The sequence below is a fragment of the Agelaius tricolor genome, unplaced genomic scaffold, assembly GCF_023055355.1.
Source record: "Agelaius tricolor isolate 1412-34295 unplaced genomic scaffold, bAgeTri1.0.p SCAF_71, whole genome shotgun sequence".
In the NCBI taxonomy this organism is placed as follows: domain Eukaryota; kingdom Metazoa; phylum Chordata; class Aves; order Passeriformes; family Icteridae; genus Agelaius; species Agelaius tricolor.
In genome coordinates this window covers 1,300,022-1,327,149 of record NW_027269331.1, presented here as the reverse complement: position 1 = coordinate 1,327,149, position 27,128 = coordinate 1,300,022, and the positions used below count along the sequence as shown (strand labels likewise).

General features: G+C 45.2%; 1 protein-coding gene and 1 long non-coding RNA gene across 5 annotated transcripts in view; one reads left to right on the top strand and one right to left on the bottom strand.

The window, feature by feature from the left end:
• FCHSD2 (FCH and double SH3 domains 2) overlaps positions 1 to 22,884 on the bottom strand; it is a 120,604-nt gene extending 97,720 nt beyond the window's left edge. For 2 of the 4 annotated variants that reach the window (XM_071417892.1, XM_071417893.1), the window contains exons 1-2: positions 22,754 to 22,884; positions 20,396 to 20,493 (exon numbers count right to left, since the gene is read on the bottom strand). In XM_071417892.1, coding sequence (XP_071273993.1) covers positions 20,396 to 20,493; positions 22,754 to 22,774 — 119 coding nt within the window. In that variant the 5' untranslated portion in view covers positions 22,775 to 22,884. Of the gene's footprint in view, positions 1 to 20,395; positions 20,494 to 21,879; positions 22,174 to 22,753 lie in introns of those variants that run through there. The other 2 variants (XM_071417891.1, XM_071417890.1) reach the window with 2 other exon arrangements.
• LOC139585270 (uncharacterized) lies at positions 22,778 to 25,263 on the top strand. The gene is made up of 2 exons (XR_011677011.1): positions 22,778 to 22,903; positions 25,071 to 25,263. It is a non-coding gene; the product is annotated as an uncharacterized lncRNA (long non-coding RNA).
• The last annotated feature ends 1,865 nt before the right edge of the window (positions 25,264 to 27,128 follow it).

Genomic DNA, 27,128 nt, shown 5'->3' with positions numbered 1-27,128 from the left:
CTGACAGCTAGAACACAGAGCAGTGGAAAAATATGACTTTACAACTTGTGCTTATAATGTACACTGGGAGCACACACACTCAGTGTGCAATCATGTCCAAAGTAATACTATCCCGATTTTTCTTTTTAGTATACACTTACTCCAAAATTTTCCATTAAAAACATGAAAACAGACAGCTCTCAATATAAAAAAAAGAAAATAAAAGAAAAAGGGGAGCAGCTGGTTTTGTCTCAGTGACAAAAATCAGTCCATCAGCTTTAATCAACCCCAAATATTGTTGATTTTCTTTGTATTTATTCTTTCTTGTCTTCTTTTTAAACCATCCCAGACTTGAAATGGTTTAGAATGATTTTTAGTGGGGCACTGGGAATAAATAAGCATATTGCATTACTGCTGGCAGGATAAAGATGAAATTTAGGAATTACTGTCCACAAATCACTCCTGACCAATCTCTTTAATGGTGAAGACATGCAGGGAAGTGTTTCTGCCCAGGATGGCATTGAAATTCCAGCCTGGAGTCCCAGCCTGGCCGGCTGCTCAAGGCTGGAATGCCCCTGAGTTTGGCATTTGCTTTTGCTGACCTTCCAGAGGTTCCTGCCAGACCCTGGTCAATGTTCTCCCCCAGTTTAACTTCTCCTTCAAGTTGCCACAAGCCCCATGCCACCATCCAGGCTGTGACTGGAGCCATGGAGCAGCACTCACCCACCAAGCTCTGAGGGATTCCCAGCTCCCAGCTGCACCTGGCACTGCTCCCCACCACTCAGACTTGGGGAGCCCAGCCAACTTTCCACCCAGCTATCAGTCTATGTGTCCCCAGTGTGGCTCTGAAGGTGCTACAGGACTGTGTCAAAGGTCTCCCCGAAGCCACCACGCACAGCACAGGCCCTGCCAGCTTTCCCAAAAGGCAATCAAGCACCTTTTGCCCTTGGGAGTCCATGCTGGCTGCTCCAAATTACCTTTGTGCCCCTTCAAGGAATGGAAAAGAAGCCTCAAAAGTGGTTTCCAGGAGGTTTTGCTGTGTAATTTACCCAGGAATTAAGGTAAAGCTGCTGTTCCCAGATCCTCCTCCTGGCAGTCTTTGAAAATGGATCCAGTATTTGCCTTTCTGCAGCCATCAGGAAGCTCTCCTGAATGCCATGACCTTTCCAAGGTGACAGGGAACTATCCCACTGCAGCTCTGGAGTCCCAGTAAGCTCCAAGTCCTGCCCTGTCCAGGTCCATTGGACAGCTCACAGTGCTTGGCTGGGATGGAGTTAATTTTCTGCACAGTGGCTAGGATGGGGCTGTCCCTGGGATTTGTGCTGAGAACACAAAGTTCCAGGCACAGATAACTCAGGGATGTTCCCATTACTGCTGAGCAGTGCTTACACAGCTCAAAGCCCTTCCTGCTCCTCACACCACAGAATGGTTTGTGTTGGGAGGGACCTTAATAACAACCTTGTTCCACCCCCTGCCATGGGCAGAGACACCTTCCACTGTCTCAGGTTGTTCCAAGCCCCATCCAGCCAGGCCTTGGGCACTTCCAGGGATCCAGAGGCAGCCACAGCTTCTCTGGGCACCCTGATCCCATTAGTGAGTAGGCTGTGAGTGTGTAAGAAATTGGGAGGGGACCCAGTTAGGACAGCTGACCCCAAGTGACCCCAGACCACACAGCACTGTGCTCAGCAATAAAAGCTGGGGGAAGAAGAAGGAAGAAGGGATGTTCAAAATGATGGCATTTGTCTTGGCAAGTCATAGAATCATTCATGTTGCAATAAACCTTAAGGGATCACTGAGTCCAAGCTGTGCCAAATCCCCACCTTGTCCCCAGCCCAGAGCACTGAGTGCCACGTCCAGCCCTTCCTTGGACACCTCCAACCCTCCCTGGACAGTGCCTTCCACTGTTTAAAACCCTTTTCCATGAGGAAATTCCTCCTGATGTCCAACCTGGCCCAGCCTGAGGCCGTTCCCTCTCCTCCTGTCCCTGTTTCCCCCTGGCTGTCCCCTCCTGTCAGGAGTTGTGCAGAGCCACAAGGTCCCCCCTGAGCCTCCTTTTCTCCAGGCTGAGCCCCTGCCCAGCCCCCTCAGCCTCTCCTGGGGCTCCAGCCCCCTTTCCAGACCATAACACTGAATTAAAATATCCTTTGGAATGCCAGCTCCCACTATAAAGTCCAAAGGGAAGCAACCCTGAAATACATGGGAGAAGAGAATGGGCCAAAAAGTTTTGCCATCCCTTGAAGGAAAACAGGTTTTGTGAATTGAACCAAACCTTGTTTGGTTTAATTCAGTACTTTTATGTGGATGTCTCCTCTCACTTTTCCCCAGCAACATGAAAAATGCACCATAATGAATCAGTACCACACAACCAAATAACTGCTGTTACCTGGTTTTTAATTTAAGGACAGATGTGTCACTAACAAAAGCACAACTGAATCCCAAGTACTCCAGCCAACATAAATCATCCCTGTGGCTCTGTTCAGGGCAGGGGTTGGCAATAAATGCTGAGATAAGATAACACAGCAGCAGCTGCATGGCTAATGAGGGACTCCAGGAACACCCATGCATGCAGGGACACACTGCATTAATATTCCCTGCCCGTGTCCAGCAGACACAAAGACAACATACCTGGAGCAATAATGAATCTACAGAAATTATTCATCACAACAAGACTCTCAATCACTGCATGTAATAAGCTCCTCTTCGTGGCTTTTCTCCTTACTAATCAGAATTACCACTACAGAAATGTTTTAGGAGGTTTGCATAAAATTCTGAGTGGCTGAAGGGTAAATTATTTTTCAGAACACCACAATTTCTGAATTTGTCTGTACATAGGCTGCAGAAAGCACGGCAGTGCAACAACCAGATTATTAAAATTTGGAACATACTTCACAGAATCCCAGAATGGTTACGGTCAGAGGGGACCTACAGAACATCCCATTCCCCACCCTGCCATGGGCAGGGACAGCTTCCACTGTCCCAGGCTGCTCCAAGCCCTGTCCAACCTGGCTGTGGGCACCTCCAAGGATCCAGGGGCAGCAACAGCTGCTCTGGGCACCCTGTGCCAAGGTCTGCCCACCCTCACAGGGAAGAAATTCCTCTTAATACCCTTCCTGCTGATATCTAATCTAAACTTACTCTCTTTTTAGTCGAAATCCATTCCTCTTGTCCATCTTGTCACAAAGTACTCAAGACTCCAAATTCAGAGATTTTTGTAGCCTGACTTTCCCTTTTCCCAGCAAAACTCCTCCAATATTGATCACTGAATGCCACAAATTATATTTTTTATTTATACATCAAAAACTTCACCTCAGACAAAGCATGACAAGTGAAGTTTCCACTTAATTACATCAGGTAAAAGAATTAACTCCTTTATTACAACTCTCTGTACTGTCAGATCACCACAAAATCATCAGCAAAGTCACCTCACCAGGGAATCCAGGTGCCTCCAATCACTTTCTGGCTAACTGTATTTGATTTAAACACCCCAAATTTCAGTAAAACCAGTGCTGACTCTAAGAGTTGATCTCATGCCTCTGCTCTTGCAAAAAGGCAACTGAAGCAATTAGGAAGTTGTAAGCAAGGAGAAAGTAATTTCCATTTCATTTGCACAGAATACTTCAGGTTCCTTTTCAGCGACTCCAGGGAAAAAATCACCAGAGGTCACATTACAGCAAATCACAGCCTTTATGTTCGGTTTTAAAAATAACAAACTCTTTTGTTCAATGGTTTTATATCATCTGAATGAAACAGATCCCTTCCTAGAAAGATGACCCTTTTATATGCATGCTGTCACCGGCCAGGGTTATGTTATTGCTAGAAACAGGCAGTTCAGCTGCATTTTTATCAAGGAGCAAAAGTTCCATGTCAGCTTTGAATAATATCAGCACTGCCACTATTGCCTTTCCTGCTGAAGACTTTGTACCACCTATTAAATAAACTCCACTGCGCTGGGCATTTAACAGCACTGTTCAAACACTGGTTTGCTGCCTGGATTTTGGGCTGGCTTTATTTGCCTGGTCTCCAATTAAACCTTCTACCTCCCATGTTACATCACATCCATGCCCTTCAGCAGAGAGATACACACGTGGAACTCTTCCTCCAGCTCTTGTTAATGAACATATTTCTACATCAGAGCATTACCTTGGCTCTTCTTTCCAAATTACATGTTAAGGTTTTCCTTGACATCAGTAAAGGGAAAGATTTCCCTGGAAATGTTGAGTGGAGGAAATAAAACTGCTGAGTACTGCAAGCCCTTCCCCAGAGCCCAGCACTTGGAAGAGTCTTCATGCAGGAGATGTCTTGCTGCTCCCATTCCCTCTTTCCACTCCTCACGTCCCTGATCAGGTGGAGGTGTCACTGATACTGTCCTCGAGCAGCCAAGCAAAGCTTTCATGCTCCTTCCTTCCTGCCCAGGGACCATGCATGCTTTCCCTGCTCAGCCATGAAACTCCTGACCTTCCCACACAATGGGATGGGCTGCTCCTTAGCTCTCTGCGAGTTCTGCTTAGGAAAACTAAGCTGAACCCATCACTCCTGGCTGCTTCCCAGGAAACTCTGCCCACCACTGCTGAATTCTGCTCTCACAACAGTGCATCTCCAGGTCCTGAAGGCAATTTGTGGTCACAGAAGCCCAAGCCACCACCAGTCTGGACAGGATTCCCAACACCAGCCTCCCCTCCCACGGCAAGCACGGACAACGTGGAGTTCTCACACCACAAACATCCCAACGTGGGGTGAACGTGGCCTCCAGGCCAAGACTTTTAACGAGAAACTTGCTGGGCAGGCCAAGGTCCCACCAGCTGTGAAAGCACACGAGGCAGCAGAACAAACTCAAAACCACCCTGGCGAGGTCACCCACAGCCTCAATTTTTGCCCACAAAGAAGTTCTCTGACCCAGCACGAGAAGCCAGGGACATTTCCTGCTTGTGGATCCACTTGAGGTCTGCCTGATCTCAGCAGACGTGCGAAGGGCATCTTTACAACTCGGGAAGCACAAATATTTGTAACATCAGGAAACTCTCTGCTTGCTGAGTCAAGGAATTCAGCTCTCCTTCCTGCAGCTCGCCGGCAGCCCTCACTTTCTGCTTACCTCAGTGCACTGCTCCAGTTCTCTGGCAAGCACAAAAGAAATAAAGGAGTGGCCTTTTTTTAAACTTGACTTTAATGTACATACTCTGTACTGTCTCCTCTTTAGTCTTAAAATAGTTCTTCTGAACAGAGCTTCATAAATTCCTGCAGAAAGGGAGTAGCTGGCAATTCCAACATCCTGTACCACAGCAGAGCTCTTCTCTCCTCTACAAATTCCTTTCTACAACACATCTCACGATTTTCTAGCAGTTTTTCCCCGAGCAAACAGCAGCTACCATATCCACCCATCCCTTTTATAGCCAAGCACACAGTAATCCCTTGTTGATTCAGCTACTACTGAACATTTTACCACCCCGAGGAGCCCTGCTCCATCCTTCTGCTACACTGAGATTTTACAGTAACTCACAACTGCACTGGATTCTCTGTCTCTGCCCTGCAATTAGAAGCCTGCTCGTCTCACACCTAAAACTAATCAGCTGTGACAGCTTTGCTACCATTTGTCCTTTGGAATGCTCACCCTTTAAATCTCCACTTATCCTCAACTAAGATAAAAGTACACGGAAGGGAAATTCTCCTGAGAGTAAACAGAGGTACTAAAGCTGAAAATATTTCAACCAATATTTCAATACATCAGGATACAGCCAGCTATACTATCAAGGAATCAAAGTTGGGCATAATGTCTTAGTGACAAATGCAGTCTCCTGCCTGTCCTGCCAGCATCCATGCACCTACAATTGTTCTTACTCCAGTTTTCACACACAATTTTCAGTACCTGGATCATCCTCCTGCCATCCCCTCAAGCAAGTGAAGGCAGTACTGTTCAACTCAAAGGAGTAATAACTCTGCCTTCCATGCCCACAGAGAGCAGATAAATGAGCTCCTGCTTTGAAAAACAAAAGCCACAAAGCCTAACTTTGAACATCTTGAATTCACAAGTTCTCACACACAGAATAGCTCAGGTGGGAAAAGACCTTGATGATCATCACGACAAACCATGAATGATTTTCTGCTCTTACAAAATGTCCCTTCCTAAAAAGCCCATTTGGATTTTCAAGAGAGCATTGCTTACAGTGCTCACAGTAGTTTAAAAGATGCACTTCAAACCTGAAACTTCCTCGCACAATGTATTATAAAGTCCGTATTTTTTTTTACCAGGACATTTAGAGGTCAATCCCAACTGGCACAGGCCAATTTTAAGTGCTCTTTACAACATACAGAGCATATCAGAACATACATATCCTGGCAACATTTCTAACTGAAGCATTTTAATGCTCAGTAACATTTATTTGATTTAAACAAAAAATATTAACACATAAGCAAAATTCTTGGTGTGAAAGTACCCACAAGCAAATTTGGCCTTCAACAGGAGATAGTTGTGATTTTTATCAGCACAAGCTCCCAATTAATATGAAATTTCTTCTCTATAAATCTATCAAAAACAACAAAGCAGTTTTTCCCCAAATGCATTTGTGAGCTACAAATTTATTCATCATTTTAAATGTTCTAATGCACACAACCTATGATAAACCATTAAATATCTTCACCTCGTGCCTGAACAGTGCCCCTGTAGCAATGCACTGAGAAAAAAATTCCAGACAACATTCACTAGCGAGCAATGTACTCCCCATAAATCACATTACTGTACAGTTTGGGATTAGGATGAGTTGCCACTAGCAACAGAGCCAAAAAAATCAATTCTGTCACTATATATAGAGAATTCTTGCAACCTCAAACGTAGCCAATGTTTTCAGCAATTTGTCTCAGAGAAGTATTAGCAGTCCAGCATGTGATCAGAGGAACATGACACCCAGACACAAAACAATGCTAAAACAATCGTTTTTCCTTCAGTAGAATAAAAAAAGAAAACAAAAAAGAACTGCCAGAAAGCTGCTGGTGTGTGTGAACGTTTCATTCACCCTTTTCAAAATAAAAGCGTGCCCTCTTTAGAGCATTAACATTCACAACAAATACAAGGATTGGTTTCAGAGCTTAAGTGTATTTAAAATGATCCCTAATGAGTTTTTGTTTTAAAATGGGAAAGTAAGCAAACATTAGGGAGAGATACAACTTAGACAAATACAAGGGTATTTTTCTATATCATCCCCAGACCTGATTCATCATATCCAAGGCATTTCCCTTTCAGGGAAAAAAAAAAAACAAAACCAACCTAGGATGTTATAATTCAGACTGTCTACCAGGAGCTTTTAGAAAACAGGAATATGAGGAGTTTCTTTGATCCCCATTTGCTTAACAGCAAGAAGCCAAGGCACATTTCATCATTCATGCTTCTTATTTCATCCTGGATCTGCAAAAGGTTTTGTAGCAGGCAACAACCACCTTGGAGTTCTTACTTTACTCATCTGTCACATTTTAGGAATCTTGACAGCGCCACCCAGGTTTATCACAAAGACTTCTCTCCTTTCTTTTCCTACAGTCTTAATATGAGCATTTCAATTTTAAATTATGCCCTTCACAAGGTTTCATTGTCACTAACACTGACGTAAGTCAAATTCTGTGTTTTAATGGATTCTACAGGTAATAATAATTACTATAATGGATTTTTTTCCTCAAAGCACAATCACCCTGTTTTAGAAGAGCACAGTACTGTTATTTTTTCAAGTCAGTAAAATCTAACAGCTCACTGAAAACATGTGGCACAATTTCTAAAATCCATCTGTAGATATATGTTAGAATCACAGAATCATTTAGGTTGCAAAAGACCTCTGAGATCCTCGAGCCCAAGTTCTGACTACCTTGCCACCACTGAGTGCCATGTCCAGTCATTCCTTGAACACAAATATTCCTTATAAACTTTTCCCCTAAAGGAGAAATTTCAGTCTACTGCCAACCAAAAGAAGATAGGGAAAAGATATCTAAAATGGGTCAAGGCATCCTGTCTTCTTGCCACTGACAAGAATATTGATCTTGTTTACTACCTGCAGCACCACTGCCTGCTTCAATCACATATAGGAGCATAATGCAGTTAAAACCATTGTTCCTGAGCTCCAGTAAAATCAGAACAGGGCTGTTAATGAAGGTTTGTCATAAAATCACAGACTCCCAGCATGGTTTGGGTGGGAAGGGACTTGAAAGATCATTAGTCCCATGGGCAGGGACACCTCCCACTGTCCCAGGTTGCTCCAAGCCCTGTCCAACCTGACCTTGGGCACTGCCACGGATCCAGGGGCAGCCACAGCTGCTCTGGGAACCTGTGCCAGGTCCTCACCACCCTCCCAGGGAAGAACTTGCCCCCAAAACCCAACTACCCCTGCTCTTTAGCAGCCAGAATGATGCCCCTTGTCCTGGCATTTCATGCCCTTGTCTCAAGTTCCTCTCCATCTTTCTTATGGGCTCCTTTCAAGTCCTGCAAGGGGCAATTAGGTCACCCTGAAGCTTCTCTTTTCCAGGCTGAACAATCCCAATTCTCCCAGCCTTTCCCATACTGCCAGTTCAGCAGCACAGCTGGGTGCAGAGAAGGCAAAAGGCATTTCAAACATCCACTGAGCTGTGTCAACAAAAGGGCCCAGCCCTCCTCTAGCACAGTATCGAGCTAACCTGCTAAATTTAGAACAAAAAAAAAATCACAACTACGATGGACAAACTCCTCCAGCAGAGAGATCCATTTGCTCCCTGAGAATAAAGAAGTGTTTGGATGCATGGAGAGAGATGAGGTCTTGGTTCTTAAGTGGACAACTGTGCGCTGCACCTCCAGCAGAAGGACCTGGCAGCGAGCAGAGAACATCAAAGCACCCCCACCAACTCAAAGGAACTTCTCAGGGCAGATCAAAGCTCGAGGCGCTTCATAAGCCAGGCCTGGGGTGCTCCAAGCACCCCCCGAAGAAGCCGGGAACAAAGAGCGAGGCCGTGCGGCCGCATTCCCGCGGCAGCGCAGAGCCCGCGGGGACCGACGGCCAACCTCAGCCACAGGGCCAAGTCTCCCCGGGAAATCGGAATAACAACACGGCCATGCTCGGCTCCAGGGAAAAGAAATGTGCCTTTGCTCCTCCTTGTGCTGCTCTTTGTTAGGATGGAGAGAAGGAGAGCAGGCGCTTACCACAAGAAGAGGCAGCACACAGGAAAGCAAGTGCAGACAAACAAAGGACATTTTTATCAGTGACACATTTGAGGATGATCGAAGTCTTTGCACAGGTTTTTAAAACTATTTCTTGAGGACCTGAGCCCAAAATTTCTTGAGGACCTGAGCCCAAATTTCTTGAGCCCAAATGCCCAACAGACAGAAGATTCAGCTCCTCAGGCATTATGAATCACATTCAGCCACTTTCCACCAACAAGAGACAGACTGCATCACCTCAGACTGCAACTTCAACCGCTTTTTGGATACTACAACCAAAATTCTGCATCTTTCCAAATGAAAAGCTCCTGTAATCACAAAGATTACCTTCACCTCTTCAGCAGAAAAGCCTAAGCTCCAAATACTTAGAAAAGCTAGAATATAGGGCCTTCTTTGTTTTCTATGCAGCTGATTAGCTCATAGCAATTAACTACAATCTGTTTTTACATCAATTAATACAAATACAGACGAACAATGTCTAGAAAAGTTTTGTTTGCACTTTTAACCTATTTGAACATAATGCACATCATTCAAGCCCTGCATACATTCAAGCCAAATCAGAAGATTTTAGGCAGATGCTCCCCTGAAAGCCTCTACACCACAGGGGAAAAGAAATGAGATTCCCAAGGAGAACTAGTGCACTTCCCAAGCTTTCCCAAGTCCTCTCAAGTCTGCCACTATTTATAGTGATTTGAGAGACTCAACACCTCCCACACTGTTACAATTCTGAGCCTTTGCTTTGATTTGAAACACACAGAAAAGAGCTAAGAAGGAGGTACGAACCAGTCTTACTGCAACTGCAGAAATTACTTTTCTCTCATCTCTTTTTGCTTACTGGGTGGGAAATACAAGGAATAGCTGCAACTCCCACTAACAATCCCAAAGACACGAGTTGTACAAGTACCCCGAAAATACTAATGTCTGCTAATACTACAGAGAATTGATATTCTTTTAACTGCAAAGAAAAGATGAGATTGCTCAGAGATCCAGAGGAAATCAAATAATGAGTCTTGAATCTTTTGCTCCCAAATTGCCACATTTTAGAAAGAGAGCCTTTGTCTCTGGAACAACCTCCCAAGAGATGCAGGGAGTCCCCATTGTGGAGGCTTTCAAGATACAGATGTGAGGTAACTTCATCCAGGCTCCCTTTGCCTTGTAGGGTTGGATGAGACAGCCTTTTGAGGTGTGCCCTGGAGGAAATTTACTTTTAAAGAGCATCCTGGTATTGTTGGTACAGTGAGGTATCTTAAGTTTACCACCTTAAACCAGTGCCACAGGAGACGGTTCAATAAACAGGTTCGATTCAAATATTTGTGCTTTGCTGTGACTCTTGTCAAACAAAACCCCACCCTTGTGATGGTGCTCTCTTAATCTCACCAAATCACACAACCATGGAATGGCTGGGGCTGGAAGTGACCTCTGGAGACCCCCAATCCAACCCCCCCAGCCAAAACAGGTTCCCACAGACCAGTTTGGAATAATCCCAGGGAAGGAGATTGCAAAACCTCTCTGAGCAGCCTCCTCCATGTGCTCTGTCATCTCTCAGCAGTTTTTTCCCTCATATTCAAGGGGAACTTCCTGCATTCCAGTTTGTGCCCATTGCCCCTTGTCCTGTCACTGGAAAGAGTCTGGCCCCATCCCTTTGGCAGCTGGCCTGAAATACTTGTATGCATTGATAGATCCCCTCTCAGCTGTCTGTTCTCGAGGCTGAACAGCCCAGTTCCCTCAGCCTTTCTCCAGAACTGAGGTGCTCCTGGCCCTCAACATCTTTGTATCCTCTGCTGGATCCTCTCCAGTCATTCCCTGTCCTGTCTCTCTTCACACAACTCTGGCTCAACAGCATTGAGAAGAACAGAGGAAGAATGAGAAGACAAAGAGGAATTTCAAAAGCAGGACCTCTTTCTTAATTAGGTGTTACTAGGCAGTGATACGTACTTGTCCTCTTACTCAGCCAGCTCAGATCACAGAGAGATAATTAGAAACAATCACACAAAATCAATTAACATGAAAGAAAACTTCATAAGCAACAAGCACATTAAAATAACATGGGAAACCACTGTCATCTACTCCCTTTCTCACCAGTGGCAACACAGCTGAAAACGAGCAAAGTACATTTAGAGATAAGACAGACTAAAACCAGCCTGGGAACACACCAGGACTATGAAAAGCAGGTGCTACAAATCAAGACACCGTAACACGGCCTATTATTGCTTTTCTGAATATTCTTTTTAATTCACAAGGCAATCTAGCCTGTCTGTTCTGCCTCTGCCTGGCTTTAGGATGGGAAGGCAATGCTTTTCAGGTCAAACATTACCAGAAATTCAGCAGCCTAGCACATGGCAATGTTTCAAGACAGAAATTCCCAATTATGTCAAGAGATTACAACTACTTTACTCCCTGCTGAGAGACTGAAAAATAGGGGTCAATTTTACTTCATTTTTCAAGAACTTCAGCCCCTCATCTCTGTCACTCTGAAATAAGAGCAAAGTAATTCCACCTTTCACACAGTTAAGTGATTTCTCAAATTCCCAGTTTGCAGATGATGCCAAGCTGAGCAGTGCAGTTGACACAAGGGAAGGACGGGAAAGAGGGAAAGATTAAATGGGATATTGGGAAGGAATTCCTCTTTGGGAGGGTGAGGAGGACCTGGCACAGATTCCCAGAGAAGCTGTGGCTGCCCCTGGATCCCTGGAAGTGCCCAAGGCCAGGTTGGACAGGGCTTGGAGCAAGCTGGGACAGTGGAAGGTGTCCCTGCCCTGGCAGGGTAGGCACTGGATGAGTTTTAACATCCCCCTCCCACCCAAAACCATTCCACAAATCTATGATTCATTCTTATATTCAAAGCTCTTTAAAGGCACTTCTGATCTGAGCTCATCTCAGAGTATCATACCCTCAAGAAAAATTGTGCCTTGCTCAGTTCTTTTGCCTCCTCCCTTTTTTTTTTCTCCTTCAAAGATGCAAACAGAACACAGCAGAGCCCCCTCAAAAAAAATCTTATTTATGCTCAGGATTGTATGTATTTAAACATGGCCATAAGTGCCAACATTTTCCCCACTAAGATTGGCTTGCATCTGGCTAGAATAACTCTACTCAGTGGCTCTACCACCATAAATCTTCGAAAGTCTTCTGCATGGCTGAGCTCTGCTCATAAAATTAGACACCAGCGCGTTTTGTCTGTCTCATTAAAAGGATGTTTGGTGGAGCCGGCGCAGGAGGAGAGAGGAGTGTGTGAACAACCTTCCCAGAGCCACTGGGGATTGGCCCAGACTGTTCTCACAGTGCCACAAAGAAAGGAACGCTTAAAATAACTCCAAAGGCTCTCAGAAGGAGCGGCTCCGAAGGTTAGGAATCATTTTAAAAGTCTGAGAATGGAATCTCCATGCTTACAGTAGCACACAGCAAAAAAAAACCAAAAAAACCCTAGATTTCAATAGATTATTTTTGTAGTTACTCTCTTTCCTCAAGTTTCAATTGGAAATATTCCATTTGCTTCCTAAATAAACACAAGCCAAGACTTACAAGCATTAATTCCATACTTTCCCTCTGTTTCCTCAAGTTTTACTTGGAAATATTGCATTTACTCCATAAATAAACACAACCCAACACTTACAAGCTTCAAGTCAATAACAAGCCCCCAACTTAATATAGTCCTACTGTACATTTAGGAAAAATGTTATTAAAATTTTAAAACCTACTATAAAAGCCAGTCAGAAAAGTACCACATTGAGCCATTAGAAACCAGTTTATACAGCAAACATTTGACCAGAGCAGCTTTGGTTTGATAAGGTTTTAGCCTTTTTTCAACTGCCAGTTTTTAAAAGTATAAATGCTGTGTAAGTATCAATTTTCTGTGTGCTTTCATATGCAAAAAGCAATCAAGATGATTAAACAAGGTCAATGATTTTACTAAGCAAAAAAAGAAAGTTTAAAAATCAGATGCATATTCATCAGAAAACCAAATTCACCACATGTAAGATAAGATATTAGTTGGGTCGAAAGTTCACTGGGAGCAGGAGAAGCTGATTTCAAGGACCAGCTGGGAATGAAAAGAAAAGTAAGGACACAAAGTTCTCTGCAGCCAAGATAACCATGGTACATCAGCCTTTTTCTGGGAAAAAAACCAACAAAACACACCCACAACCTCTTTTTTACCTCTGCCTCCCCTACAGGAATATTTACATGGCGCAGGATTTGGTAATCCCATTCCCATCTTTTTCAGGATGCTGGAATTGACAAGGCACAAGGCTTCTGAGGTCTCCTGATGGGATACTGGCAAAGGCAGCAAAACCTGCAAAATAAACCTTTTGGCACCAAACTAAACAGAACCAAAGGCTGAGGCTGGGTGCTGGGAGAAGACTCTTCCCCCACAAGGTGGTCAGGCACTGGACAGGCTCCCTAGGGAATGGTGACAGCACCAAAGCCTGACTTCAGGAAGCCTTTGGACAATGCTCTCAGGCACATGGGGGGTTTGGGGGTGTTTGTGCAGGGCCAGGAGTTGGACTGCATGATCCTGATGGGCCCATTCCACCAGGATATTCCATGACTCTGTGACAACACACCACCACCATAGGAAATCAGGCCAGGCCACCCTGATTGTGCCTGGAATGGGAAGAATGCTCTTCCTCTCTCCAACACAGCTCATCCTGACCTTTGTGGGATGTCCCCTGCAATTCCCCTTACACAGGGGTTTCAATAAGAGCTGGGATGAAAAACCTTGAGGGAAAGCCTTCACCACAGAAATGATGTGATGGAGAAGAAAGAAACCCCAAGAAGCACCTTGAGTTTGAACAAGTGGATCAAAACAACAATTTGCTGTTCCTTCAGAACCACCCTGTGCCATATATTTTAATACACATTGCAATTGTCTCCATGAAAATCTGTACCAAAGGCAACTTTACAGGACTCCATGGCAGCTGCTGGTTTCCCAGAGCTCTGCCAAGGAACATCGTGGTGAAAAACAAGAGTTGGGTCCAGGAAAAGCCATGCTCGGATAAAATTCAGGAAAAAAAAAAGAAATCAAACCCACAGGACTTTCTGCAAACTAAAGAATTCGTTCTTAAAAAATGGGGCATGAGTCAAAAGTGAAAATGCAATTTTTGGCAAGGACTACTCAGAACCCAAATCCTCTTGTTATGTCTTGGATGAGAAACTCACACTAAAGCCACAGCTTAACAGAACAAGCCCAGGGTCTCCTGAAAGTCCTTAAAAATCAGACTTCCAGAGGGTGTGTTGGAATTGAAGAAAAAAAAAGCTCATTCAAATGCAAACCTCAGAGAAAAAAAATGGGGAAAAAAAAAAATTTTCATTTTGATGTGAGAAATTATTTGTTGGGCTTTTTTTTACACTATTCTGCTACAAAAAAGCAAACAAAAAAAAACTTTTGATTATTTAACTTTCATCAGTTGAAAGATACTCAGAAATACTAAAACAGGGGATCCATTAATTTTTGTCTGTCAGGGATGAAAAAAAAAGAAGGAATGTGGTCCATTTCTCAATTCCACTGTGCCAAGACAGGCCTGAATCATTACACTGTGGCCATGTTTATACTAAAACTCTTCTTTTTTCACTCAGAACTTGGATTTCCACACCCAGTAGGCAACAGCCTTTTTTAAAGTACATTCCAAGCTTCCCTCAAACAGTTCCAGTCAAAACATCACCAGATTTTAATTCCGTCAAGAATGTGAGCATCTCATTAAAGCCCTGCCTAATTATAGGTAACGTGCCCAGACCACAGATTCTGTGGTATCTTTATATGGAATATTATTCAGAAGTAACTGCACCAACTTTTCTCAAAATTTCTGAAATTTCTGCTTATTTAGTGTTACAGCAAAGAATTGTGTGTCCTCAACTAATTAGCAGAGCCTGGGAAAAAAACTGAAAGTACAAAATAAAGTCACAATAATCACTGGTGGTGAGAAAGATCAACCCAGGAGGAAAGAAATGTCATCAGCTCGTAAGAAGATTGGAAGTTTTAAAGAAATAAATATTCCAGTCACACAAAGGACAGCCTCAAGTGTGAGTCAAACCCAGGAAAAATAACGTTTTGCACATTGTTTTGGGGAATTTTTCTGATTCTTCTGCTGCTTTCTACCTTGGCAGTTTGCAGGCTTCAGAACCTGTAAGCACAGCAAATCACTCTGCTCCTACTGAAATAAAGCCCCTAACACCAGAGGCAAGGATTGCATCTGCTGAATGCAGGGAATGACCTTGAGGGAAAAAGGAAGGACATATTTCTCAGCAGGATAAAGGGAAAAAAGAGATGGACCTGCTCGTGGAGAGATGAATTTTTTAAAAAGGGGCTTTATCAGATACCACTAGCCAGAGGCAAACATCCTCTGCAGCCCAGGTTCAGGAATACCCAAATAAATTGCATTCCCTGCAGCTGGAGACTGGAAAGAACAGGAAGAAAGGTAAACTCCTCACCACCACCATGCCTGGGGGCAGGAAAAGCAGAGATTTCTCAAAATTATTCAGAATCTCTTACGGAATTCTAATACATATGGCTACACACACATGTAAATACATATTATTTGACAGCTTTTTTCTCCATCTGCTCCTCCTTCCACAGCTCCACAAGGCTCTTCCCTGACACAGAATCTTTTAAGGGATCCTGTAGATTTGCTGTATTTAAAACTGGAACTGCTGCTGGTCTCTACTCTAGACTCATCCCCAGCTGCCATAAACCTTATCAGGAACCTGCCAACACAGCCAGCCAGATTCCAGGAGCACAAATTCCACCAGGGAGTACAAAGTGTATCCAAAAGCAAAAGCTTCCACAGAGCATAATTGAGCACAGAAAATGACATGTTAAAACGAGCAGGAACTGGCTGGCTACAGATGTACATTCATTCATACTTTTACTTTCTTTTTTTAAAGATCTGTGCTGCTCGTTCTGGCTTGTTATGACAGGCTGAGGAGTTAAAAGGAGTTCTCTGTCCTCATCCTGAGCACAGAAACACAAATCCTGCCCTGGAATTACTGCTTCCCTCACAACTTGCAGGAGGGACAGCCCAGCAACAGCAACCAAGACTGGGAAGGGCTCACATTGGGAAGGAAGAGCCACAACATCTCCTCACTTGGCTTAATACATCTTCAGTGGCTCTGCTGCACATTAAATAGGAAAGAATCTCAGGAATAGAGAACTAATTAAAATTCACAAGGTCAGAATTGGATAAAGAAAGGGAGGAGATGAAGCACCTGGGAGGAAAAAAACAAAAAAAAAGAAGTTGAAGTTGACAAATTGGAAGGGAGAAGGGATTGTCAGGAGGCAGAGCTTTGGAGGAGAGGGTGGAAGATAGAAAATCACAGAATATCTGAGCTGGAAGGGACCCACAAGGACACCCCACAAAAGCAAGGCAGCAGCAGAAGGAAAGTGAATAACACAGAGAAATGCAGCTTTATCAAAAAGAACGTGTCAGGAGGCAGAAACCACAAGGGCAGAAGAGGGAAGGAAACAGAAGGAAGTGTTTGTACATAGATGCACATCTCTGTCAGTTGCACAAGTAGATGGTGAGCCTGTCTTTTTGGCAATTCCTTTTAAATTATGAATGAGGAAAAAAAACCTGAAAAAACTAAAATCAGGAGCCAACAAATGAAAGGACTGTATTGTTACTCCTTCTCAGCCAGAAATCAGGCAATCTTTACATCTCATTTCAAATGACTTAAAAGGATGAGGCAACGTAGATCAGCACATCCAGACAGCCAAAACGAGTTAAGGCTTAAATGAGGTGAATTTTCCAGAGCTGTAACTCACAAAGCAGCAGCTGTGCCTTCCACGGGGGCATCAGGCTGGGCTTACACAGTGACTTTAAACCCGTGTGAACCTGGGCTGCTGTTGAGCAGCTTTGCTCTCCCTCTCCTCCCTCAGGTACTCATCATTCCTCCCCCCTCCCCTGCCACACTGCACCAGGGACTGGATTTATCACAAAACCTGGGAGAAAAGCCAGGGAAGGCTGATTTCAGGTGGGGAAGCTCCCTGATCCACAGAACCCACCCTGTGGTGCAGCAGAATTAGCTGGGCCAGCAGACCTGGCCCTACGCCTTTAGTCCAGACTAAAGTAAAAACAGACACATAAGCACAACTTCATTCTCTCTAGCAAAACACAAATGTGAAGAAGTTTTAGAAAGGATATCTTAGGATACCTCAGCAAAACCTGAAAAGGCATAACAAGTGCTTTGGAAAAGCAGACCCCAAGCCTTTGAAAAAGCAAGGCCCAATGTTTGATGTAAAGCAATTATCACTTAATGAGTTTATAAAGTCTGTAGCACATAAATACCTCACAGAAATGCCAAGTTGAATTAAAATGTGAATCATACAGAGTTCTTTACAATTCTGCAGGCACTGGTATACACACAAAAGGAAAGCATCCCTGCGTCCCAGCAAACCAAGGGCATTTGCAGACCCTGGCTATGACTTACTTACTACCATCAGTCAAATAAGGCAATCTTAAAACCAAAATAAAATACATGAATATTGCTAAAACCTCTGATAAATTCAGCCATTCACAGCCCAGCAAAATAATTAACTCACTGCCTAAAAGCAGCCAGCGTGGATGGAGTGAAGGACTCCTTGCCATAAATGTTGAAGGGTTTCTAGATCACAGGAACAAAACTTACATTTGCCTGTCAAGGAAAAAAAACCTTTTTCTCCATCCCAGTGGCAGAAAGACAACCTTTTTTATGGTAGTGCCAACACAGATCTCCCACATGAAGGCATGAGATAGCTTTAGTGAGCCACAGAAGATAGACACATGTCATACCTAAAAGTAAGCCAAAAGACCCTAAAAGCATCCTGAATCACTTGTTCCCCAAATTCCTCAGTCACTGAGCATGAAGAAATTTAACAGAAGAGCCAAACAGATATTGTAAACACAGAAATGTATTTTTAAATCTATTTGCTAACACATTTCAAACACGTTCTTTATTAGAGTCTTGTCAAGTCATGGAAAGAGACTTCAGCTTTAGTGCTACTGAGCTTCCACAGAGGAACAATATAGTTTAAGACTGAAATGGACATTTGGTATTTTTAAAAATAAATACTAGAATTTTACATAGTGTCAAAAGCTATCAAAAAAAAAAAAAAAAAAAAAGGTAGTTAAACACATATACCTCAACCCTGACCAAGAATCCCCAGTTCTGCATAAAGATATCAAAGCTGCTGGTACTGCAAGCATGCTTTATGGGCTGGTAGGCTGCCAAAAATCATCTGCTAATACACCAGACAATAGATGTATTCTGCTGGAGAACTTTCTGATCTTTTCCTCCTATCACTTCTCTTTAGTTGCACATAAAACCCAACCAAAACGATACAAAAAATGTGATTTGAATGCTTGCATTTATGTGCCAACAAACCAAGCAATTATTCACAATAAAGTAACTTTTTCAAACATGCATTTTTAATCACTGGATTGCAAGCCCTGATTCAGTGTTTCCTGTTGCCATTGCAGCACTTCAGTTTCTGGAATTCTGAGCACAAATTTGTGCTCCTGCAGTGCCCAAAAGCTTCAAAAACCCTACCAAAGGACCCAAACTCTTCTGAGCCTTGATAAACAAATGGCACTGTGCCCAAATTCCACACTTTGGGATAACAGCAGGGGCTTTCTGTGAAAACAAACCTTCCTCACAGAGACAAAAAGATCCTGTGTGTGGTTCCAGCTTTCTGGAACGCTCCGGAACCACGGTGGCTGCATATCCTGAATCCAGCCATAAATGATGGGATATTGGGGTGAGGCTGACACCCAAATTCCCCCAGGAGCATCACACCCTGACCAACACCATGGAGGCCCCAAAGCTCCTCCCTTCCCAATCCAAAGGCCTCTGCATCACACACCAAGATCAGGGCTTGCTCAGCAAATGCTTTTAACCCCAAATTCCCTGGTTCTGATTCTCTTATCTGATATTTGAGCAAATCACTGACAGCACTGAGCTGTCATACCCCATCTCATCATCCCACTCTGAAAGAATGTTTAATCTGTAAATCCACACAGCAATTCTGCAACCAGAGTGCTGAACACACTCAGTGACCACGGGAGTGAATTAAACATATTAACCCAGCTTCCTAATCCCCAACATTAAAATTCAGAAATTTAATTAACTGCAGAAATTAAATTACATTAAAGGAAGATATTTTAAGCTGGCATTTTCACGTTTTCCTGGGTTTGTATCCACAGGCTTATGACATCTTTCAGCAGAATACAGGCTGAAGTGATCATAAGCTCCTGAAAAACAGCAAGTGCTAACAAAACCTGGGCTATGGCAGCAGTACCCAGCCTAGATGCTCTAAAAAGAAGTTTCCATCTAAGGGGGGGGAATTCCTTGGATCAGTCTGTTACTTATTACTCAGCATTTGCGTGTTACACACTCCCCAGAATAATCTTAATCTGAGGAAATGAACGCTGTGATCTTTCCCATAGGAAAAAAAGAAGTGTTTCAACACCCAAAAATACAAGGGGGAGAAAAGGCTCCAGCCTTGACATTCTGATTTATGGAGGACACTGATAAACAGAACTTCATCTGTCAAAGCCAAACACTTGCATTTAATATACAAACATCAAGCAGGAAATCTCATTTAAATAATTAACATGTGGACTGTCCACTGCCAAAAATAGCAGGGCAGCAATGGACTTCTGCTGAATATTTTACAGGAAATTGAATGATTAATCCTCCATATAATGCCAGGTACCCACTCCCACCATATTTTGTTAAGAGCAAACCTTTAATTTCAGGAGAAGCAAATCACATGAACCTAAAGGAATAATGAAACCCCCACAACTGATGTTGTGTGGATTTTCTCTATTGTTTTGAACCCATGCAGAGTTTTAAATTATAAATGCAGATATCTTCTTGTAACTTTCTGGTAAAAAAATGCAATCTGCTTGAAAGTGCTTTTCAAAGCTATCTCTAGAGAGACATAAATCATCAGTGCCTTTAAAATATTTTAGTAATTTTAGCAGCTTTTTACAACTGGTAAATCAAAGTCTCAGTATATTATGTAAATAAATATTGCTGAAAAGACCAATGCTTTTTGGATGTTGTTTGTGAGTTTCTTTTAACATTTCCCCCATTGAAAAGAAGAAAAAAAGGGTTTGCATTGTGTTAGCTCCAGTTATAATTTCCAGCTGTGTCAAAACTTTAACAGCCTAAAAGCAGGAAATCCAAAGAGGAAATTCCATCGTCAGTTCCTGAATTTTGTAACTCAAATGTTCTTCCAAAAACTGGACCTTAAAGGAATTTTGGTAACATTTTCTGTAGCCTTACCTGATATCTTCCAGTAGGTCACATTCTGCCTGATGCTTGGCCTGAAGTTTTGTCATCTGCTCAACCTGAATGTTTTTCAGCTCTTGTGTAACTTTCACCTATAAAAAACCCAAACAAACCCAAGGACCACTTATATTTTCTACAGTTCAAGTCACATTTCAACAAGAAAACAAACAAACAAGCCCAAGGACCACTTATATTTCCTGTCGTTTAAGTCACATTTCATCAGAGAAACAAACAAACCAACCCAAGGACCACTTATATTTTCTGTAGTTTAAGTCACATTTCAACAAGAAAACAAGCAAACAAATTGGGAAAGGCTTCAGAAGGTCGGATTTACATTTTTAGTACTGTTGTAGTTTTCCTTTGAGCCTTGTGATCCTGCACAGCCAAAATTGCAATACTTTGGGAACCTGCTTGGTAACTGGCAAGGAGCACCAATGGCCCAGGTACTGGGAACAATTTGATTTTGGAAGGCAACCTTGGAATTGTTTTGTTCTTGTTTTTTATTTAAAAAGAGGTCTTGGTATTTAAGCCCTCTAGTGATCACAGGGAATCCACATATCGGCCTCAAAAATGATCACCAATATCTCTGAATACATTATGCATTCTTGAGGACAGAAATGCCAAACTGTTACTGCAGAGGGAAGAGAAATTCACAGAGGAAGAGGGCACCCATCTCTCTCTTCTTCACTACCCAGGCAAAAAAAAAAAAAACAACAAAACCCTAGATCTTATCAGCTTCCCTATTTTAACTCTGAAAATCGTGCCCCAGCAACAAGCACCCTTTAATCACAACATCACATAAAGACAAGTTTTTCACGACACCAGAAAAATAAATCACATGTATGCCCCTGAATTCAAGCAGAAAACGTGTCTATTTTTAACGTGAACTTTCAGCATTTTTGGTTTTATCTGTATATAAAAAAAAAGCCCAACTCAAAATAAATAAACCTACATGACACAAGCCAGGTAATGGAAATAAGCTCAAATGAAATAGTACAGGCAAAGCAAATGAACGTAAAATGAATAAATTAAAACTGAAATAATTGAAATTAAATTGGTTTTGTTTGACAAAAGCAGAGTCAGCCCCTAAAATAAGAGGCTGTGAGGCAGGAATGAGAGACCTTCACTGCAGCTGCCTGCCAGGGCTGCTGGGGAGCTCTGGGCATGACAAGGGAATCCTGCTCACGTTCCCTCCTCTCCTGGTCACTGTGGCAGGGCTTTGCCAGGTGCAGAACTGGGCAATATCCTCTCCCCACGGAGAAATCCCACCTCGAAAATCTCCATCACAGCCAGAGCAGCCCAAAGCGGGACATGGAACAGGCACAGGTCTCAGCCCCACGGAACTCCTGCTCGCACAGGAGCAGCCTCTCCATCCTCTCCATCCTCTGCGCAGCCCGAGCACTCCGCACAACCCCCAGAACGTGCCCAGAAACCACCACGGAGCAGCTGAAGGCAGCCCAGCTCTCGCAGATACCAACCTGCCTAGCCAGACAAGCCACACGGGACACAGCGTTTATCCCAAATTTCCATTCCCGCTTGCCTCCGCTGCCACACCAGTCCCCCCGGTGGGCAGCGCCCCACATGCCCACGGACCGCAGGGTCACCCGAAGAGCCTCCCCGGCGCATCTGCAGCTTGTTCCCATCGCACGTGGGAACGAGTGGGAAAACGCCGCACAATTCCGGCTGCCCCTGCTCCTGTGTGCTCCTGTGTGCTCCTGGCACACGCCGGGACAGGCTGCGTCCCTGGATCAACTCCAGACGTGACCTTCTTCCCCAAGACAACCAACCCCTCGCTGCTGGCACCAACGCGCCGCGAGAGCCCCCAAAATTCCCGTGGCAGCACCCCACAAGCTGCACGACCTCCACCCCTCCGTGCAGCCGAGCCCTCCGCAGCCACTGCCCCCCTTCCCAGCCCTCCGTGTCCCCTTTGGAGAGCCCCCGCTGGAGAGGGGGGTCCCTGACGGAGCGCTGCCCCCCTGCACCTCCATCCTCGCCACCGCGTCCCCATCCCTGCCCTGTCCTACCTCCCATCCCATCGCACCCCACCGCCCCTCCGTGCCCAGTCCCCAGCACCCCCCGATATCTCCCCAGGACCCACCTTGCAGGGCCACCCTCGCCAAAGCCCCCCGGCCCCCAGCTCGCCGTGCACCCCCCACTCCCTTCCCAACATTCGCGCTCCCTCTCCGAACCTCCCCGCAGCCTCCCCCACCGCACAGCCCACCCTGCGCCCCCCTCCCCGCGGCCTCGGACCCCCGCATCCCCCCGCACCCCAGACCCAGTCCCCCAGAACCCCCCTCAGCCGGCCCCCGGCCCCTCCGCCCTCAGCCCCCCTGCGCCGGGCGGGGGTCGCACCTTCCTCGGCGGCGGCTGCATGGTGGTGGTGGTGGTGCTGCGCTGGGTATCCACATCAATTCCCTCCCCCCCGGCAGCAGGATGCGGCCCCCGCTGCAGGAGGAGGAGCGGCAGAAGGAGGAGGAGCGGGCAGCGACCGTCTCCCTGCCGGTTCGGGGCGAGTCCCGGTCGGCGGGAGGAGCGGGGAAGGAAGGGAGGGATGGAGGCGGGGAGGGATGGCGGGGGGAGGCCGCCTCTTCCTCACGGGCAGCGGAGCGGCGTCCCGGCGCTGGGGAGCGGGGAGGGAAACGAGGCGGCGGAGGGAGAGACTTCGGGAAAAGACGTGGTGGGGAGGGGGAGAAAAAAAAAAATAAAAGGAGGAAGGAAAAAGAAAAAAAAACAGAGAAAAAAAAAAAATCCCTACGCAGCGAGAGGCGTGCGGCGGCCGCGCGCGCCCCCCAGCGGCCGGCCCGGGGCCTGCGCCGCCCCCGGCGGCCGCCATGGGCAGGGGCGGGGCGGGAACGCCCCCGGCGCGCGCGGGGGGTGCGGGGGAGCGCGGCGGCCGCGGGGGGGCGCCAGGGGGCAGCGGCGGGAGGGGAGGGGAGGGAGGGGAGGGGGCGCAATGGGGACACAATGGGGACAGAGTCGGGGTACAGTGGGGTGTACAGAGGGTTTGCACGGGTGTGCACAATGGGCGTGTGTATCGGATGTCCATGGGCTCTGCACAATGGGATTTGCATGGGGTGTGTATGGGTGTGCAAAGGTGTGCACAATGGGGTGTGTAAGGGGGTTGTGGGGTGTGCACAATGGGACGTGTATGGGTGTGCACAATGGGGTGTGGGTGGTTGTATAGGGTGCACAATGGGGTTTGCACAACAGGGGTGTAAGGAGGGTTAGGGGATGTGCAGGGGTGTGCACAATGGGGATGTGTATGGGGGTTATGGGATGTGCAGGGGTGTGCACAATGGGGGCGTGTATGGGGTGCAGAATGAGGGTGCAGGGCTGTGTAGGGGGTGAACAAGGGGGCACACGGAAGGTTTGGGGTTTGCAGAAGGGGGTGCACAGGAGTGAAGGGGTTCACACAGAAGGGGTGCACAGGGACAGGTTGAGATGCTGTTGGGGTGCTATGGGGTGCAGGGAGGTGCCCAGAGGAGTTCAGTGCCCTCCCTGCACCATCCAGTGCAGGATCCACATGCCGGGATTGGGGTGCAGGACACAGCTGGTGGCACTCAGGGGTGCTCCACGGCACAAAGCAGCCATCCCCTTCCCCCCAGCACTTTCCAGGCTGCCCTAACAAAGCCGGGCAGCAAGGGCTGGACTTGAGCTGAAGCACATGAGGGAGCACCACCCCTGACAGCGGCTGGAGAATCCCTTGATGGAGAATCCCAGATCCTGGTGCATCCCAAGGGCAGCACACTGGGAAGCAGAGACCTGGACGTGAGCCTTTGCAGGGGGTTGGTTTTAACCAAAGGAAACTAAAACAAAGCTGAACTCTTCAGCATTGCAGATGCAGAGAGCCCAGGAGGCAGATGTGTTGCTCCCAGCCCTATCATGTTTTGCTGGATGTGAATTAAACACTCCTGATCAGAAGCACTTTTGGGGTTTTAACCCCCGTCCCCTGCACTGAAATAAATTCCTGGCCTTTGCTTATTAGTTCTGCTGCAACAAAATCTTTGAAATATTAACGTGCATTTGGCTGCTTCCCTTAAGCAAATTACCAGGGCAGTTTGCAGAGCATCAGGCAATTCCCATCATTGCATTTTCCCAAGTGCTCCAGCGGTGCTGCCGCTGCTCCATTGCCGGCTCCTTCATTATTGATGAGCTGCTTTGTTCCAGCTCCCAGAAAGTGACCCCTCGCCTTTAAAGATGCTTTAACCACCTTTAAAACTAATATGCAACTTGAATTCTGCTTTCCCCCTCCAGCTACTAGTTTATTTAGTGCTTCTAATTAGTCTTAACTCTTTCTCCCTGGGAAATCTGAAATTGTTAGCGAGACCTGGCACAGCAGCAGATGCTGTGAAAAAATATTTCATCTCTCTATTAGGGCTGCAAAGGGATGGGATTTGCAAGTGCAGCCCTTCATGGAATCATGGAATGGTTTGGGCTAAAAGGGACCTTAAAGCTCATCCAATTCCACCCCCCTACCATGGGCAAGGACACCTTCCACTAGCCCAGGTTTTTAAAAAATCGTGCCCAGATTTCTGCATGCAGGACTGAGAAGCATTTTAGGCACCAGGCCTGCAGGCAGATGTATCATCCTCCCTTATGATGCAGTTGTTTTTCTACTATTTGCTTGTATTCTTCCATGAATAATTATGTTTTATCTGTTTGACCACAGATTCCCTGAAGCCTGACTCATGGAGTGCTGCAGGTTCAACGTGAATCCTGGAGGGTTTTGCATCTGGGATGATAAATCCTGATGGAGATGCCTCTTGTAGCTGCCCCTGGCTCTTCCACATCTTAATAATAGTGCTGATAATAGGGGAGAAAAAGGATGTGAAATAAAGATTATCAAAAAGTCAATAGTATAAGTGTCTAAGAGCTGTATATTTTATCAAAATACTTGTTTTCACAGTGTAATTGTAGTTTAGCTTATCCTGTGCCTTTATCCCTTGATTTCTCCTTTCTTATTGCAGGACTTTAAGGCAGTTGAGTCTCATGAAATTCCAGAATGGTTTGGGTTGGAAGGGACTCTTAGGGATCATCCAGTTCCATCCCCTGCCATGGGCAGAAACACCTTCCACTAGACCAGTTATTATTTTATATTTTATTGACCTTTATTTTATCTTGTTTCATTTAATTTAATTTTTGTTTTATTTAATTTCATTTATTTTTATTTCATTCTATTTCATTTTATTTCATTCTATTTCATTCTATTTCATTTCATTTCATTCAATTTCATTTCATTTATTTCATTTTGTATGAAGGAGGGTGCAGAACACAGCCCCAGAGCCATGCACATCTCTCAGGGAACCCCGACAGAGATGAGACATCAAGGCTGGAAACCCCAAGAGCCAAATTCCAGCTGATGGGGATAACCCACAGCTGAAAACAGCAGCTCATTCCCTCATTCAGAAGAAAAAAAATAAAGAAGAATTTAGCCATAAAAGCAAAATTTGGAGAGGAGCTTTAGGGAATGGAGCTCCCTTGATTCCCATCCTCAGGCGAAGGCAACACATTGGATCCCAGCTCCCAGGCGGCTGATGCCTGTTCATTCTTCACACCTGAATTTAATCCCTGCAGGGGTTTAAACCTTTTCAAGCACAAAACCACGATGTGTTGGAGGGTTCTTGGCTGCCAGGACGCGCTTCCGAGCGGAATCCAGCGAGCTGGAACTCGCGCTGGGCCCGTGATTAACGCACGAGGCAGCTCCGGCTGCCGGAGCCCTGGCACAGCGGCTTCTCCAGACACGGATTTTGCCTCCTGGGTTGGCAGTAGCGCTCCTGGCAGAAGGGTTTGCTCCCTGGTACCATGGATTTTTCCCACTGGGCTCACAGGAGCGCTCCTGGCAGAAGGGTTTGCTCACCAGTAGAGACCGTGGAGGGAGGGGTCTGACAGCACAGCAGCTTCCTCCAGGGAAGTCAGCTTTTTATATGGAATGTGTGATATTTAATTGTAGCAAATATGGATGTTTAGGAATGTCATAGAATCCCAGAATGGTTTAATAGGAAGGAATCTAAAAAATATCTCGTTCCACCCCTGCCCATGGGCAGGGACACCTTCCACTAGCCCAGGCTGCTCCAAGCCCCAGTGTCCAGCCTGGCCTTGGACACTTCCAGGGATCCACTTCTTCTCTGGGCACCCTGTGCCAGGGCCTCCCCACCCTCATAGCCAGGAATTCCTTCCCAATATCCCATCCATTTCCTCTGGCAGTGGGAAGCCATTCCCCCTTGTCCTGTCGCTCCATCCCTCATCCAAAGTCCCTCCCCAGCTCTCTTGTATAGGAATATCTATTTTGTGTCATGTGTGGATATATATGAATGTATAAGAATTTATTTTATAGGAATATTAACTTTGTGTTGTGTGTGGATATATATGAATGTCTAAGAATTTATTTTATATTTAAATGAATATATAAGTAATGAAAAGCTTAATGAATATAATGATTGAGAGAGACATGCACATAGAGAGAGACATTGAGAGAGACACACACACATAGAATCAAATTAATTTATATCAGAAAATTCATCTAAGATCATATATATAGATAAGAATAAAATAATGAAAAAAAAAAAAGAAAATGAAAAAGTGAATAAAAGTATAAAAAATAAAGAAAGGACAAAATTATCTGGAACAATTAACCATAATGTCCGTAATGTTCCCGACCACTCCCAGGAGCAGGTAAAGCCAGAAATTGAGTTTGACATTATCTGACATCCACAATTCTATTCTGACT